At 41.1% G+C, this 19047-nt stretch overlaps 1 protein-coding gene across 6 annotated transcripts in view; it reads right to left on the reverse strand.

Moving 5' to 3' along the window:
• Window positions 1-19047, reverse strand: part of SLIT2 (slit guidance ligand 2) — a 242582-nt gene that overhangs the window by 92609 nt on the left and 130926 nt on the right. For all 6 annotated transcript variants that reach the window (XM_082237336.1, XM_082237334.1, XM_082237335.1 and 3 more), the window contains exon 5: window positions 10120-10191. In XM_082237336.1, coding sequence (XP_082093462.1) covers window positions 10120-10191 — 72 coding nt within the window. The remainder of the gene's footprint in view (window positions 1-10119; window positions 10192-19047) is intronic.

Raw genomic sequence — 19047 nt, forward strand, 5'->3', positions numbered from 1 at the left:
AGATCCGATTCTAAACACACTTACTTCCAAATAATGTGCAGTAAAACCTGTGGGATTTGCTTCTAAGCAAAACTGTTTGGCAGTTTCTGCTGACTTGCTTCACTGAGGCAAGATCTGCACTGGCAAAGCTACATCTTCTGAAGTAACACTGTTACAATATTTTAGGCAGCATCCTGCTTTTAGGACATTGCCTAGTAAAATGTACCTACAACACAGGGCCAGCCCATGACATTTTGGCACCTGAGGCAAACCATAAAATGGTGTCCCTTCCTTCAGAGAAGAAGGTGTGAGTGAAGATCTGTATCAGGAACAAGGGGGTGGTGGGAGATCTACATTGGAATCTGCTGCCCCTGTGGATCCTGCTGCCCAAGGCAGTCACCTCGCCTTGCCTCATGGGTGGGGCAGCTCTGCTAAAACCCTCGTGTAAACATTCATGCACTAGCATGGCTCAATTTACATAAGGATTATAACCTAGTTTAAAATTCAAGCATCCCAGCTTGACTGAGCAGTTGCATGAGATATGAATTTTAACAGATGGTACTATGGCCCTGTCCATGACCTTCATGCCTTCCACTCCACCACCACCAGGTCTCCTCCTTCAAAATGTGTCCTTTCTCTTGTTGGTTGTTCCTTAGGTCTGGTAAGGTAAAGGGACCCCTGACCATTAGGTCCAGTCGTGGATGACTCTGGGGTTGCGACGCTCATCTCGCTTTACTGGCCGAGGGAGCTGGCGTACAGCTTCTGGATCATGTGGCCAGCATGACTAAGCCTCTTCTGGCGAACCAGAGCATTGCACAGAAATGCCGTTTACCTTCCCGCTGGAGCGGTACCTATTTATCTACTTGCACTTTGACGTGCTTTCGAACTGCTAGGTTGGCAGGAGCAGGAACCGAGCAATGGGAGCTCACCCCACCGCAGGGATTCGAAACGCCGACCTTCTGATCGGCAAGTCCTAGGCTCTGTGGTTTAACCCACAGCGCCACTCGCGTCCCTTTCCTTCTCATGATTAGGTCCCATTTAGGTCTGGTACTTCTTTATGAAACACTTTCATTACCCACCCCCTTTCAAATCACTCCTTAAAACTCAACTTTTCAGCTTGCCTTTGACTTCATCTCTGAGTTGCCACTTATTTGTTTAATAAACTGCACTTACTCTCAGTGAGAGAGAGAGAGAGAGAGAGAGAATATGCAACATAATAACATAATGCTACCATAACATCAATAAAAACTGGTTGCTTAAAAGAATTACATTCCAAAGCAACCCTCTTGATAGAACATTAGTTTTCCTGTATTACATTGATACTGGGATCTGCACCTTTTAACTTGCTCATAAATGATCCAGAGTTAGGAGTGAGCAGTGAGGTGAGCAAGTTTGCTCATAACTGTAATTGTTCAGGGTTGTTAAAACAAAGAAGTATGGTAAATTGTTCCAAAAGGAACTCTCCAAACTGGGTGAATGGGTGGTAAAATGAAAAATGCAATTCGAGGTAAACAAGTGCAAAGTGATGCATATGGGGCAATCATAAGTTTACATATACGGTCATAGGGTCTCAATGGGTGGATGACTTGGCAGGAATGGGATGTTGGACTCACTATTGACTCACCTGTGCCTTTTGCATCACTTGTCCTCCCTTTCCTTGCTGAATACTTCTCATTATGTCCTTGCAAAATTACTAAGGTCTGAAGAACAGCTATTGTGAGAGGCAGCAGGGATCTAAATTCAGTGTCCTCATTTCTCCACCCAAAATTTGAGTGTTGGGGTTTTAACCTACATTGGCTGCTTGTATCTATGCCACTACACATCACACTACGCAGTCCTGTCCCCCACTATTTTTCAACAGCCAGTTTCTGTCCTATACTTCTTTTAAAAACCCATTTCACTTTCATGGAACCGCAAATGAGCTAATGCAAATATAATTATTTTTACCACACAATGTGTACAAACTTTTTTTTTGTTTGCTTGTTATTTCTACATTTGATGCAGCAATGTGTGCCTTTGTGTTATAGAACTGTAACAAGGAATAATACAGTGCTGTACAGCAGGGGTGGCTACCCTTTTCTGGTTCAAAGGCTGAATTGACAGTCCCATCTCTGTGGGCCACACGCAAGCAGTGGGAATGGCTAGTGTGTACCTGAACACACCACACATACACAGGCATCCAGGCACTCAGCATACTCTTCCTCCATCTTTCCTACCTCCCACTTTCTCTGCACACTCAGTGTTTCCTGGCTTCCCCATTCCAGGACTGGTGTTGTGGCTGGCTGAAAATGCTGCCTTTTAACTTCACACAGATTGTTCTGTGCAAAGTAAGAGGCACTGCTTCTATCCCCACTACAACTTTGTTCTTCGAAAGGTGGAAATGCTGCCTTTTACTCTTATAAACAACAGGCAGGGCAGTTTATCTCCTGCTCAGTTCTGCAGGGAGATATGACCACTTCCTACAGCTTGCTGGACAGATACAGTCTGCGGGCCACCCCTCCAAAGAGGAATAAAGTTCTATATGAAGTGCTGTATGGAACAACACCTGCTTCTGACTGCAGGAAAGCTGCGTGCCAGCAGCGCTGAAGAGCTACAGTACGTAAGAAGCCCTTGACTTTGGGATTACCTCTACATGGCTTAGGGATGCGGGTGGCGCTGTGGTCTAAACCACAGAGCCTAGGGCTTGCCGATCAGAAGCTCAGTGGTTCGAATCCCCAAGACAGGGTGAGCTCCCATTGTTCGGTCCCAGCTCCTGCCCACCTAGCAGTTCAAAAGCACATCAAAGTGCAAGTAGATAAATAGGTACCGCTGTGGCGGGAAGGTAAACGGTGTTTCCGTGTGCTGCTCTGGTTCACCAGAAGTGGCTTAGTCATGCTGGCCACATGGCCCGGAAGCTGTAAGCCGGCTCCCTCAGCCTATAGAGCGAGGTGAGCACTGCAACCCCAGAGTTGTCAGCGACTGAACTTAACGGTCAGGAGTACCTTTACGTTTACTACATGGTTTCATTGTAACTTGAGAGGCAGTGGGACTGGAAGCAAGAGTATTTGGAGGCACGATCAAGGACTGTATACACTCAGAAATATACTCACTAGGAGTTCAGTCCATTGGGATTAATGGAAGAAGTACAAAGGTGCAGTATTGCTCTTACACTGTTCTCATTCAGCATGCGCAATAAAATTTCACACTGGATCGTTCCCTATTTTTCCTGTATTCTTCACTGCAGTATGTTACTTGTCTGCTAGAACAATCATTTTCTAGACACTGCAGTTAATCATTTTGGTGCAATGTTTGTGTTGCAGAGTATTTTTAAAAAAAAATTCCCAGGCACTTTCCATTTTAACTAATTAAGGGCATTTAACAATTTAGTTAATAGGCTTTTTATTTTAAAGGGCCAAAATAATATATCCAGTACAGTTCTCTAACCTCCAGAGTAATTTATCTAAGCCATTTAAATTAGTACAATGGCATGAAATGTTATCCCCTGACACAACACAAAAGAGAAATTGTTTCCAGACAAATTGGTAAAATCTTTTAATGCCATCAAATTTGCCTAATGCAGTCTGCAGGTTAATCTGTAAAAGGGTGAGCAGTATGTTGGCCCCATATCTTATTATCCTTAGCTGTCAATGTATAAATCAGCACTGACACAGCTGCTCCTAAATCATCCATATTATACACAAAGGGAAAGATTTAACGGCACAGAAAGCACTAGAGCAAATCTTGTCCTACAAGAGCTGAAAGGCAGATTTCTTCTCCTAAATTGGCATGAGTTCAGGTGCATCTGAAAAAAGAAGAAGTTGGGGGTCCTTCTTTTAATGATGTCTTCCAAACACTGCTGTAGCTGAGGCTGGATAGCAGTTTTCAAACTTGGTCCTTTCCCACATTTTTTTCCTGTTCACTCTGGGATAAAACTTGGCACAAACCATTTTCTTGGCAGCAAGACTGCTGATTAAAATGTGGTGTTTTTTCTCTTTGTTTCATGTTCTTTGAGGTAGCATGGAATAGTGGCAATGGATTTTGAAAAGGCTATTGAGAGTATACTAGTCAGAGAGAAAAATATCAATGCAAAAGTTATTTAAGAAGTTGCCACTGGCTGAAGAAACCCTCCCCCTTCTATCGCCAAATCTTATCCTTGACTCAGCAGGCAAAGTCTTCTTATGAGTGTCAACAAACCCAAATACTAAATAAAAATTAGGCAAAATACTAGTCAGATTGAAGAACTGGTAACAGCTGAGGTGTAAGAACCAAACTCTTTACTCCTAATATGTTTAGTGATCCTAGCAGGTCTATTGGAAAGCAGTGTATGCCTTTCTGACTGTGTTTTTAAGATTCCTGCCAGTTAAATAATGTTTTCTCTATCCAAAATTGCAAATAAATACTTAATTTTTTTAAAAAAATGATGATATTGTGAGGTTGTTAAAATTATTTGTTGTTGTTGTTTAGTCATTTAGTCGTGTCCGACTCTTCGTGGCCCCATGGACTAGAGCACGCCAGGCACTCCTGTCTTCTACTGCCTCCCGCAGTTTGGTCAAACTCATGCTGGTAGCTTTGAGAACACTGTCCAACCATCTCGTCCTTTGTCGTCCCCTTCTCCTTGTGCCCTCCATCTTTCCCAACATCAGGGTCTTTTCCAGGGAGTCTTCTCTTCTCATGAGGTAGCCAAAGTATTGGAGCCTCAGCTTCAGGATCTGTCCTTCCAGTGAGCGCTCAGGGCTGATTTCCTTCAGAATGGAGAGGTTTGATCTTCTTGCAGTCCATGGGACTCTCAAGAGTCTTCTCCAACACCATAATTCAAAAGCATCAATTCTTCGGCGATCAGCCTTCTTTATGGTCCAGCTCTCACTTCCATACATCACTACTGGGAAAACCATAGCTTTAACTATACAGACCTTTGTTGGTAAGGTGATGCCTCTGCTTTTTAAGATGCTGTCTAGGTTTGTCATTGCTTTCTTCCCAAGAAGCAGGTGTCTTTTAATTTCGTGACTGCTGTCACCATCTGCAGTGATCATGGAGCCCAAGAAAGTAAAATCTCTCACTGCCTCCATTTCTTCACCTTCTATTTGCCAGGAGGTGATGGGCCCAGTGGCCATTATCTTCGTTTTTTTGATGTTGAGCTTCAGACCATATCTGAATTATGAATATATGGAATTCTCATGTAAAAGGTAAAGGTAAAGGACCCCTGGACGGTTAAGTTCAGTCAAAATCGACTTTCAGGCTGAGGGAACAAGTCTTTGTCTGCAGGCAGCTTTCCATGTTATGCGGTCAGCATGACTAAAGCATGGTAGGTTGGCAGGAGCTGGGACAGAGCAACAGGAGCAATTGTGCAGATTCGAACTGCCAGTCTTATGATCGGCAAGCCCAAGAGGCTCGGAGGTTTACCACAGCACCACTTGTAAAACAGTTGCTGAGCCTCTCAGAGCCCATAGCTGGCTCTCTGCAGGCAAAGATCCTCCTATCCCAAGAGGAGAAAAAGAAGACGCAAAGTGTTATATTATAATGAATACAGTGGTGCCCCGCAAGACGAATGCCTCGTAAGATGGAAAACCCGCTAGACGAAAGGGTTTTCCGTTTTTGAGCTGCTTCGCAAGACGAATTTCCCTATGGGCTTGCTTCGCAAGACGGAAACGTCTTGCGAGTGTTCCAATTTTTTTCTGCTTTCCCCCCTTTTTCTAAGCCGCTAAGCCGCTAATAGCATTTTAACCGCTAAGCTGCTAAGCCTTTAATAGCCACTAATCCGCTAAACCGCTAATAGCGCTAATCCGCTAAGCCGCTAATAGGGTTGCTTCGCAAGACGAAAAAACCGCTAGACGAAGAGACTCAAGGAATGGATTATTTTCATCTTGCGAGGCACCACTGTAGAAGCAGAGAGAAAGAACTTGGTACCAAGGGAAAAGTCAGTGTGATGGGGGGCCAGGAAGCCTTATTCAAGAAATCTGCAGGGGTATCACACACTGTTTCTGCAGTATGGACACCAGAGGAGATCTTGGACTACAGCAACTGTAATAATAAAGTCTTACTTCTACTTTACCTGCTTGTGGAAACCCTATTTGGTTTTTTTTTTTTAAGCCTTGTACATACATCTTCTCTACAGAAACCTGAATTACCATGGGGAGCAGTCTAAAATGCATGGAAATCTTCACATGCAAATCACAGTGTGTGGGGTTTATTCATTTCACAAAGTGTATAAGGTCTGGTTATATGGGTTTCATGTACCTTTTTTGAACTATTGTGATGATCAGTTGAATGTTTATAGCCCTGCCTCCCAATAAATCCTAAATCCACATATGGGGTTTGACGCCAGCAATTGTCTGTGCCCTTTTTTTATAAATAACTGTTGCAAAAAGTCTGCCCACCTTGTGCGTGTCATCCTTCTCAGAGTCTCATTTTCATTACGTAACACAAAGCAATACAGTAAGGTTTCTGTTCATATATGAAACATTACTGTAAATATTTTTCATTATCTAAACATATTAAGCTTCTTTAATATGATCTGCATTTCAAATATATATGCATCAGAGAATTGTCCTTAGACTTTACAAATTATCAAGAATACCTGTGACAGCTTTTCTCAGGGATTCTGCAAGCAATAACTTTATTTACCCTTTCCAAACACATATACTACTGATCACATATATTGACACATATTATCTCTTTTTCACCCCCAGTTGAGAGTGCACAAAACACCACAGGGGTTCTTTATTAAGTTCCTCTGAAAGCATTAGCACTTCAATCATGTAACTCCCTGCTGTCTCACACTTCTTTCTCCTGCTAGAGTTATATATTCAAATCAATGGGTGGTGTTTAGAAATACTTCTGCGCTCCAGTTGTAGCTACATACTGCAGACAAAATGTTATTACAATTTCTGTCCAAAGTCAAGCTAAGGTTGAAAGGAAAAATCTAAGATTTACTTATAAACCTTGGGGTTTTTCTTTTACCTAATAAACTTATTAGTTATCAGTGGTGGTCAGGACATTGGTTTGTTCTCTTGAATTTTCTGTTTATAATTGTCTGTTCCCCACAATTATGAACTGATTACAAAAAAAGAAATGGTTCATCTCTTTGATATCTACGTAAATGGTAAATGCAGCTCTCAAAGACTTCAAAAGCAGATAAAACCAATCTTCTGTGTGTTTTGATTATTCTGTAACTACTTTGTTTATTTCATACATGTAATAAAACATACATTATATAGATAGATAAACAGCTAGATAGATAATGCACACATTCGTGAAGCAGATATAATTTTCCTTTAATCACTAACAGAAGTGCTGCGGGAGTTTAATTTAACTTGTATAGATCAATGTTAGAAACAACTTTTCTTTATGCTCCCATAAGTACGTGCACACAGTTTCTGTGGAATGGCTATTCTAACAAGCTCACCACTTTTCTCTTCAAGCCTTTTTCACTCAAGAGCATTTGAGCATATGGTCATCAACTTCGTTACTGGATCTAACTTGGACCTTTTTGATTTGCGTTTGCATCTACCAAATTTTCTCAAGTATTTTAAAGTCAATTCATATCGACCACAATTAACTGCATACTTATTTACAACTAACCGCTTTTACAAAAAGCCAGAATTGGTAAGTTTCAGAGGTACTGATTTCATGAAGTTTCACATAGATTTTGGTATCAACTATGAATCATTTCAAGACACACTTTGATAGTCACAGTAAAGAGAGAATTAAAGGTTCTGTTCAAAAATAGTCAGGTTGGTGTTCCAGCCAGTCAATTTCTCAGACCCTTAAGTAGCAGTCCAGGTAATAATAGCTGCAGCTATCGCAGGCATTCAGAAGATATAGACATAAACTGAACTACTCTCTAGTTCAAGGGCAACTACTCATCATGCAACAGTTTGAACTGGTGGTTTTGCATAATCGAGGGTGGGGGAGATAGCTTAACATTTGGAATGTAAGTTCAGAGACATAATGGGCAAAATTAAAACAGCACAATGCAGCCAGTAATTGACTGGAATAGATTCACCTCTGCTTTTAATGGAGGCATCATCTATCTGAAAAGGTAGAGGGACCCCTGACCATTAGGTCCACTTGCAGAGGGCTCTGGGGTTGAGTGCTCATCTCGCTTTATTGGCCGAGGGAGCCAGTGTACAGCTTCCTGGTCATGTGGCCAGCATGACTAAGCCGCTTCTGGTGAACCAGAGCAGCACACGGAAACACCGTTTACCTTCCTGCTGGAGCAGTACGTATTTATCTATTATACATCTATATTACAGGTGTGTAAAATGCTGCCACTTGAATTTCTAGTATATATATATCACTAAGCATGCATATATGGGATACGGGTGGTGCTGTGGGTTAAACCACAGAGCCTAGGGCTTGCCGATCAGAAGGTTGGCGGTTCGAATCCCCGTGACAGGCGGAGCTCCCATTGTTCGGTCCCAGCTCCTGCCCACCTAGCAGTTTGAAAGCACACCAGTGCAAGTAGATAAATAGGTACCGCTCCGGTGGGAAGGTAAATGGCATTTCCATGCGCTGCTCTGGTTCGCCAGAAGCGGCTTAGTCATGCTGGCCACATGACCCGGAAGCTGTACGCCAGCTCCCTCGGCCAATAAAGCGAGATGAGCGCCGCAACCCTAGAGACGGTCACGACTGGACCTAATGGTCAAGGGTCCCTTTACCTTTAACCATGAATATACGCTTAACTAATTGTTGCATAAAACATGTAATGCATCTTTGCAATTGGAAAAAATGAGACCCATACAAAAAACGAAGAGCTTTTCAATAATAACAATAAGAAGAAGAACAATAACAACTACAACAACATCATCATAATCGTAATTCAGAAGACTAGAAGGGCCTTACTGGTTTTGATGAAGGGTTGACATATTCAAAGCACATTACATCCAATTAAGAGAAAATGGAGGGAAGTGTTTCTGTAACTCAATCACACACTTTTTAATTCAGAACCTTGGGAGTGAATAATTATCATGCCACATATTAATTAAGAAATCAACAGGCCCAGAAAAATGCCTGAACATTTGCCTGGAATGGGTGAGCATCTCTTGGCTTAGTAAGCCAAGCTATGCATGCATGGGCTGCTCTTTTCCTTCTGCAGTTGAGCAAGAAAGTCTTCAATTAAATGTAGTTTCCCATTATATCTAAAACAGGAAAATATAGTTCCTGTTCCATGTTTGGAACTATATAGGGTCTAAAGCCACAATTTTAGGACGATTTAATATCTTGGCTTGTTCCAAATCTGGTAACCATAATTTTCTGATCTGGACCTAATGGGAAACTGTGGTTGCTAGAATACTTCAGAATTTAATTATGGTGTGCTGAGAAGGGAAAGAATGGAAATGGTTGTGTACATCTCATAGCACCACCAGGATCATTCATAACTTGGTTTACAAATCCAAGATACGATCATGTAAATGAGGCCATTAATATATGTAAATAAGAAAATTAACAGTAAGAAAATAAATATTAAAATCCTTGGATTGGTTGTAGCCTAACATCTTGGAGAACTGAGATAATACTTGAAATGTGGTAACTGGTTAATAAAGTATCAACTCTATAATGTATCTCTCTATATTTTGAAAGTCTGAAAAATCAGTGTGTGGCCTTTTTTGAGATTGTTATCTCTAGGCCAGGGTTTGTTTGTTGGTTTTTGTTTGTTTGTTTGTTTCTTTCTTTCTTTCTTTCTTTCTTTCTTTCTAAAACTCCCATCATCCCTAGCTAGAAGGGCCAGAGACGATGGGAAGTGTAGTCCAAAGACAGTTGGAGATCCAAGTTTGGAAAACCCTGAGACAACATGTTTTTATTCTTCAAGAATGCTAAAAATTTCATTGCCTTCATTTTTAAAATAAAAATCTAATGTAAGGAATATACAGTATATGCTACTGAGTTGAAATGTTTAAAAATACTTACAATTAAAATAATTTTCAAGTAAGAATATAAACACAAAGTGCACTCTTTAATAGGCAAAGAAATAGACCATTTCAGACATTAATATAGATGTAAAATTATTATGGATATTCTTTAGTTTTCGTTACTAAATCCAATTTAAGTAATATGGCTTCACCATATATTACTTAATGAAGTGCATAGACAAATATAGATTTATGTATAAAATAAATGAAATGGTGTCAACTTTTTATTATGAAGGAATTAAAAAATACTTACAGGTTTTTAATGTCTACAGCTCCACGGAAAGCCTTTCTAGGAATGGCATGAATCTGGTTTTCACTAAGGTCCCTAAGGAGGAAAAAAAAAGAAGAAAATACTTAGGTTGATTCATATATCATACAAAGAACAACTGTTTAAGAACAGGTATTTCAAGCTGATCCAGACCACTATAATTCAAGCAAGATCTGAATTATACACATTGCCTTAGAATGAATGACTTGCTATCAACAACAAAGAAACAATCACTTTTCAAAAATATCGCTTAAGCAATGTAGCAATGAAGAACTCATTTTTGAAAAAATGTACACACCATTCCAGATAATTCTTAGCCAGACTTGCAGTTTGAAAGGAAGAGCAATTTTCCCCCCAGACTCTCAATATTTGTATTAAAATATTTACTCATAGTTTACAATGGGCTGGATCGAGACTTCACTCCTGCTGATTTTACTCAGGGGAGATTCCCATAACAGAGTAAAGAATCTTTCTTCTGCTTTCCTCTCTTCCTTGTAGTCCCCAGCACCACCACCCACTCTCTTCTGGAGGGTCCAGGGACCCCCCCTGGAAAAGTGGGGCAAGGAAGAGGGGTGCTGGGGGCTATAGGGAGAGGGGGAATACCTCCACTTGCTCAAAAACCTTCTCTGGACAGAATGAGTCTTTCTATCCAGGGAAAGCTATGTTTGTGTCCAGCTCCATTGCTTGTATTCTATTGAAGAAAGAAACAAAGAAGAGGAAAAGCTTTTTAAATAGAGTGAAAACAAATGTTTAGTAAGAAGACTCTCAACCGTTTGATGAATTTACATATTTCACTAAAACAGCTATACAACACAGGTACAGTTTACCTTTTTTCTAGGTTTGCATGAAAATTGAAGAGACAAGTGATGTGATTTAATCTCATTAAAATTTAAATAAGGGATGTGGGTGGCGCTGTGGTTTAAACCACTGTGCTGTTTGGGCATGCTGATTTGAGGCCCTGTGACAGTGTGAACTCCCGTTGTTCGGTCCCTGCTCCTGCCAACCTAGCAGTTCGAAAGCACATACTGCAAGTAGATAAATAGGTACCACTCCGGTGGGAAGGTAAACGGCGTTTCCGTGGGCTGCTCTGGTTTGCCAGAAGCAGCTTAGTCATGCTGGCCACATGACCTAGAAAAACTGTCTGCGGAAGCAGACAAATGCCGGCTCCCTAGGCCTGTAAAGCGAGATGAGCGCTGCAACCTCAGTGTTGTTCGCGACTGAACTTAAATGTCAAGGGTCCCTTTACCTTTACCTAAATTTAAATAACACAGCAATGTGGCTAAAACTTAATATCAAATGCCTTTGGATGAAATATTTGTATAAAACCAAATTAACTTAATAGTAATATTCAGGTGCCATTAAATGTCAATAATTAATATTCATCTATGCTTCCATTTCATATGCATAAACTCCAAAATTGCTCTTAACAGAAGGCAAAGACAGTGGCGATATAAAATGGTACAGCCCCAACACAGATTTATCCCCTCAGAGAGAATGAGCCATGGTTGCTAAAGAAAGATGCTCAGATGCTCAAGTGATGAAGCCAGTGCCTTAAGCAAGCTCTAAAACTGAAAGAAAAGTGAGAGGAAATCAATCAGTCCCATGGGATGGATCTACAATGACTTCCTTTGCCTCTAAGCCATGTTGCTGTTTTATTTTCTAAAGTGCCTGTGCTTTTCTAATGGGGATTTCCCCCCTTGCTTATATGCTACACTAAGAAAAGGGTCCAAGGTAACCCTATAAAGGAAGAGACAAATGGGTGTTATTTTGAACTCAACCTGAATCCCTTGAACAGAGGGTGAGAATAACCCTTGCCCCAGTTTGACAAGTTCTGCTGGTGACCCATTATGTAATCATAATTAGTTTGACCATGGTACGGTGGACTCAGTACCCACAATTCCCTTCTAAGACACAGTGAAAATCTACAGGTTTCCTGTCTATTACTGCAGTTCTTTGTGTGCACATTACTTTCAAGGAAAGATATTGAGGGTAGCATTGCAAATTCCCCAAAAGCAGACTTTTACATGTGAATACATGTGAATATATGGTACACTAGGAGCCTAGGGCTTGCCGATCAGAAGGTCAGCGGTTCGAATCCCTGCGATGGGGGAAGCTCCCGTTGCTCGGTCCCTGCGCCTGCCAACCTAGCAGTTCGAAAGCACGTCAAAGTGCAAGTAGATAAATAGGTACCGCTCCAGCAGGAAGGTAAACGGTGTTTCCGTGCACTGCTCTGGTTCGCCAGAAGTGGCTTAGTCATGCTGGCCACATGACCCAGAAGCTGTACGCCGGCTCCCTCGGCCAATAAAGCGAGATGAGCACCACAACCCCAGATTCGTCCGCGACTGGACCTAATGGTCAGGGGTCCCTTTACTTTTACCTTTAGGAGACTGGGTAGCAATCTGGGATCCAGAGAATTCTCCCATCTCTACTTTTATCAAAATAAATAAATTCATTTTAAAAATGTAATAAATTAAAAAATTAAAAAATGGTGCAATATAAACAACACTGTCCTGGGTCCCACAGTATTGGTATAACACCAAAAGTTGATTTAAGGTGAACACAAAAGTAGAGATTCAGGTAGGTAGCCATGTTGGTCTGACACAGTCAAAATAAATTTTAAAAATTAAAACTTTGTCCAGTAGCACCTTAGAGACCAAGTAAGTTTGTTCTGGGTATAAGCTTTTATGTGTTCTTTATTATAAATATATATACATATGTATTATTAATAATGAAATGAATGATACAACAACAATGGGCTAATGGAAGAAGCCAAAGACCATTTAGATGTTTCTAGTGCCTCATCGGTCTTTCATCACTCTTGGGGCACCTCAAACTACCCAAACTACCAGCATCACAGAAGAAGAGGGCTACATGCTCCCAAAATAGGCAAGGCCACTAACAAGGAGTACAGTGGCACCTTGGGTTGAGAGCTTAATTTGTTCTCGAGGTTTGTTCTTAACGTGAAACTGTTCTTAACCTGAGGTACCACTTTAGCTAATGGGGCCTCCCCCTGCCGCCGCACGATATCTGTTCTCATCCTGAAGCAAAGTTCTTAACCCGAGGTACTATTTCTGGGTTAGCAGAGTATGTAACCTGAAGCATCTGTAACCTGAAGCATTGTACTTGGAATTTTCCCAGAGGGATGCAATTAGACAGGGTGAGGGTGGCAAATAAGCTTTTGGGTGCTATGAGATTGCAAGTCACTGACAGGAAAAGTCAGCATCAAATCTTACTTCACAAGCGAGACCAGAGTAAAACTAATCTACCCAATCTAACAAAAACGATGAAATATGCTTGGTTTGGTTTTGTAATTAAACCAGACAAACTGTTTTGCAAAGACTATCATTTTTGCTTCTTTTGAGAACATGTATCATGAAAGATTTTATAAAATGTATTAGCAAATTTGTGATTAGTTATAGATAACACAAAGGTAAATAACTCTGGAACAGAAAGCATTTTGGATTAATGATTTATTTAATAACCTGAATTTACAGTTCAACTGCACAGGTTATTGGGTAATGTAGCATGCATTGCTTTGTAGAAGAACTGACAGCTTACAAACAAGTGCTTGTTATAGCAACATGTATAGAAAAAAAAGAGAGAATTACTGGATTTATATAAGATTGGTTAAACTTCTACATTAGTGTTATGAAATTAATAGTTGTATTTTTTATTTTTTTATTATTGCTTGTAAGCCGCTCTGAGCCCGGCCTTGGCTGGGGAGGGCGGGGTATAAATAATAATAATTATTATTATTATTATTATTATTATTATTATTATTATTATTATAAAATCAGGATGCTATAGTCTGTATCAGTACAGAAAAGTTTTAAGTGAACACACACCACACATTTCTGTATTTATTTTTTAAATTAAAAAATGTACATGGAACAGATTAGTGAATCACATATAATGCACCCGTTCGTTGCAAATGAAGTCAGTTCTGCATTGCAGTTATTTTATTACTCACCGAAGACTTCCAGTTGAATATGCCATTTGCTTTACAAAGCACAGAGTGCTATTATTTTAATTGTATAAATGGAAATTGCTATGTGCAATAGCTATCATGCACATCTAAGGTTGGTTCCTGGTTCTCTCTCTCTCCCTACACGGGCCCCATTAGCTAAACCAACATTTACTTAAAGGCAATAAATTTTCCGAAGAAAACATTTCTCCAAATTTAATTACCGGTCATTTTATTTTTCCTCCATGGTTTAACCTCTCTTCATTTTCTGATCAGTTGTATCATAAATCTATAACGGCATCCAATACTTTAGAGAAACTGCTGAGCAAGGAATAACGTGTCCTTATTTTCAGAGCAATGAAATGAAAATATGGAGGAAAACATGTCATCCAGAACTACACAATTTGAGCACTTGTGCCCTGACAAGAGCATACAAATTCACCCAAAACACAAGCAATTCCAGTATAAACTGACCCAATAAAAGAAATAAAATTGCAGCTATGGGAAAAAGGTTATCAATCTGCATAGCCAAGCTGGCTGAGGAAGATGGAAATTGTAGTTTAAAACATCTGGAGGGAACAAGGTTCTAAACTGGGTGATAGAAACATGCATATTTGTTGATTAAATTTATATCCTTCCATGAGCAACATCCAATAAAAGACAAATAAACAATATAACTTGCACTTGGACCATGAAGGCTGATCGCCGAAAAATTGATGCTTTTGAATTATGGTGCTGGAGGAGACACTTGAGAGTCCCATGGACTGCAAGAAGATCAAACCTCTCCATTCTGAAGGAAATCAGCCCTGAGTGCTGACTGGAAGGACAGATCCTGAAGCTGAGGCTCCAATACTTGGGCCACCTTATGAGCAGAGAAGACTCCCTGGAAAAGACCCTGATGTTGGGAAAGATGGAGGGCACAAGGAGAAGGGGACAACAGAGGACGAGATGGTTGGACAGTGTTCTTGAAGCTACCAGCATGAGTCTGACCAAACTGCGGGAGGCAGTGGAAGACAGGAGTGCCTGGCGTGCTCTGGTCCATGGGGTCACGAAGAGTCGGACATGACTAAATGACTAAACAACAACAACTTACACTTTTAGGTACAGTGGCACAAAAAACTTCAGGTCAGTTTAACAAACTATCACCATTAAACTAAACTATCGCCATTAAACTAGCTAGCTGAAGGCCTAACAACTTTGATTACTGGGGAAAGCATGTCAAGTCCCACCGTTTCTGCCAACCTCACTACTACCATGAGACACGGGCAACTTAAACCTGCCCCATGCCTTCTACATGCATTGCATGAGAAAGATTTTGAGAACTGAGGGACAGAGTCTCAAACAAAGATGTGCTCTCCTATGCCCACATTCCCAGCATGTTTGCACTCCTATCTCAGCGACGTCTACACTGGCCTGGTCATCTCTACAGAATAGAAAATGGCAGGATCCGAAGGACGTGCTCTATCTTGAGCTGTCTTCAGGCACCAGGCCTGTTGGTAGGGCAACTCTGTGTTACAAAGATGTCTGCAAACATGACATGAAGGCTGGCAACATCAGCCCCAGCATGTGGGAATCCCTTGTAGGCAAAGGAATGGCCACTGGGAGGAGCGCAGAGAGAAGAAATGCCATGTCTCTCCTGTATTGGTCTGTAAAGCCACAGAAGGCACTGTAACTCCTCCAACAGTTTGCACCACTTGACATTGAAGGACATTAATGCACATGCTGCTTTGGGGGCATGGTTGGGAGGAAGAGTGAATTCTGGAAAAGCAGGCATTACCTTTCACTATCCACCCAACCAGTGCTTTTTTTCTGGGGGGACGCAGGGGGACGAATACCCCTAAACATTTTGTGAATCTCAGTTTGGTCTCTTTGGGGGGGGGCAGTATTTCAATGTGAGTAGGAAAATGAGAGCACCCCTAAACTTTTTTTTAGAAAAAAGCACTGCACCCACCCACCAGTGGTAATAATTCCTGTGATGGGCATGTATTGATGCACTCCACACAGCCAGTCCCAATAACAGAAGCTGACAGGGCCCCACCTATTGTTCTATCTACTACATCAGACAGTTGTGGGAGATAGGGGAAAAAAAGGTATAGGGTCAGTCAGGATGGTTACTCTTCTTTCAGGTGGGTAGGTGTGCTTAGGATGGCAATGGATAGTTGGTTGGTTGGCATCTGGCAACACCTTTTAGTGTGGCAACACCTATGTTTTGGAATGACCTTCCTACCTGCATTGCTCAGTTGCCCTCACTGTACTTTTTACACACCTGCGAAAAACTTTGTTTTAACAAGCACACCATGACTAAAAAAATCTATGTTTGCTTCACAAGCTTAACTGATTTTATTTATGATTATCACACGTCTACTTTTTAAAGCAGTTTTGTGTATATAGCTGTGTGTTTATCAGTGTTATTATGTACACAGTATAAGAGTTTAAGCTGTCCTTGTATCTTTCTGAATAAAAAAAACAACAACCTATGGGATGGGCCTCAGGAGGAAGAAAAAGAATTGGAAAGTGTGCTGAAGTAGTTCTACAGGAGACAGAGGCAGGCATTTGTCCTCCTTGTAGCAGAGGCATAGCACCACAGCACCCAAACAGTTATGCTAACCATGGATGGATAGACAGGGAACATATGGGGGTTTTGGCCATATCTACTTCTCTCTTTGTGAATTATTCTCTGGCTAACTAGTTTCAGAAGATGTTCTGCTCTAGACTTCTACTGTCAATGTTGGATTAGTACCTCAACTCATAGATCCCTTTGCACATTGCATAATACATGCAGCTGTGCCTGAGAAAAACATAGCTGCCAAGAGTTGAGGGCTCAGAAAGTAATGTAAGTTTAGGAGGGTGCCAGAGTTCAAGACATTCATGAAATGTTACGGGTGGGCTTCTTCCAGCATCAAGTGGAAATTCCAGCGGCTTCTGCCCAACCTTTGCCCCAAGCAACTACCCAGAAGCGTGGTGTTCTGCGGGGACAACTGAAATAAATCCTAAACACTTTCCTGAAGTTTTTGTTTTATTTTTGCAATCTTCATGGAACTAAGTGAGTAGAATTCACATCCTTTCCATTACTTATTATAAAGGTTCACATTCAACCTTGGAAATAAACTAAAGCATCAAATTAGCAATTCTCAAAGCAAGAATCAATTCCATCGTGCAATGCATCCAAAAATGCACTTACAGTAATTTGTTACAAAGGCACAGCATAAAATTAAGCAGACAGTAAATATTATTCATTAAAGGAAATTAATTTCCTGAGCAGATTCACCACTCAAATTATGGAAGGCTACAATGGCTTAGCATTAACAAATGGTAATTATAAAAATAAAAAGGAAGTACATCAGAGCCGCACCTATACTTTTCTTGAGATCCAAAAACGCTTTGAGAGGGTATGGCACCTTAATCAGCTATCATTCCATCTTACATAATGTGTAATTAAAAAATAACTATCAATGCAGGGCTTAGCTGTGGGCATACCTAAGATCACCCAGCCCCCTTAGGGATATTCCAGGTTCCCTCCCTGAAGTTTTTAGACACAAAAAGTCCCACTGGCAAAGCTAACAGAGGAAGCTGAGTGACGCCCATTGACTTGTCAAAACATTTTAACAACAGGTCGCTGAATGATGAGCAATATAATATAAAAGTATGATACACCATTGACCCACATCTCTAGATATAAGAATGGCAGCGTGACCTAACCCATTGACTGAAACATGTCATTAAATATCTATTCCAGTCACAATATTTGGATGATCACCGGCCTCAGTCTAGGCATGTTAACATTATTCTAACAACAGAATTGTTGAGGAGTTAAATTTTGTCATGATTGATTACTCGTCTTTGCATTATCTGAAGGTGATGTCAAAACTTGGTTAATAATTACAACAGCTGTTGCAGGTTATGATTGAATTGCCAGCATTATCATGGTAAACCATGATTACCATGCTTTCGCTTCAGTCCTCTACTAGTGTGAGCAGAAGCAACAAGCCACAACCCCTGGCTAAGTATTATGTCCAAACCAGGGACTGAAGTTTCTTTCACTCAAAGGAACCATGACTACCAAGTGAAGATCAATCTTGGCTTTGCATTGTGGAGTTGTTGTTTTTTTGAGCAAAGAAGAGTTTGAGCAAAGAAGAAGAAGATATCCCTCTTTATCACTACCCTAAGGAGTCTCAGGACGGGGTGGCGCTGTGGGTTAAACCACAGAGCCTAGGACTTGCCGATCAGAAGGTTGGCAATTCGAATCCCCGCGACGGAGTGAGCTCCCGTTGCTCGGTCCCTGCTCCTGCCAACCTAGCAGTTCGAAAGTACGTCAAAGTACAAGTAGATAAATAGGTACCACTCCAGCGGGAAGGTAAATGGCGTTTCCGTGTGCTGCTCTGGTTCACCAGAAGCGGCTTGGTCAGGCTGGCCACATGACCCCGAAGCTGTACGCCGGCTCCCTCGGCCAATAAAGCGAGATGAGTGCCACAACCCCAGAGTTGGTCATGACTGGACCTAATGGTCAGGGGTCCCTTAACCTTTAAGGAGTCTCAAAGCGGCTAACATTCTCCTTTCCCTTCCTCCCCCACAATACACACTATGTGAGGTGAGTGGAGCTGAGAGACTTCAAAGAAGTGTGACTGGCCCAAGGTCACCCAGCAGCTGCATGTGGGGGAGCGGGGAAGTGAACCCGGTTCACCAGATTACGAGTCCACCGTTCTTAACCACTACACCACACTGGAAAAGCAGACCACACTCCAGGTTTCAGACATGACACTAAGTTTAGGATTGTAATAATAATAATAATAATAATAATAATAATAATAATAATAATAATAATAATAATAGCAGCACCCCAGCCACTCTGGGAACCTCAAGCGGGAACCACCAACGTATTCTTATGTGTATCCTTTCCTACTTTCAGAAAAGAGGAGAGAAATTCCATCACTGTTTAGAAAGGTCAATTC

This window comes from Podarcis vaucheri (assembly GCF_965113315.1).
Source record: "Podarcis vaucheri genome assembly, chromosome: 9".
NCBI classification, from domain to species: domain Eukaryota; kingdom Metazoa; phylum Chordata; class Lepidosauria; order Squamata; family Lacertidae; genus Podarcis; species Podarcis vaucheri.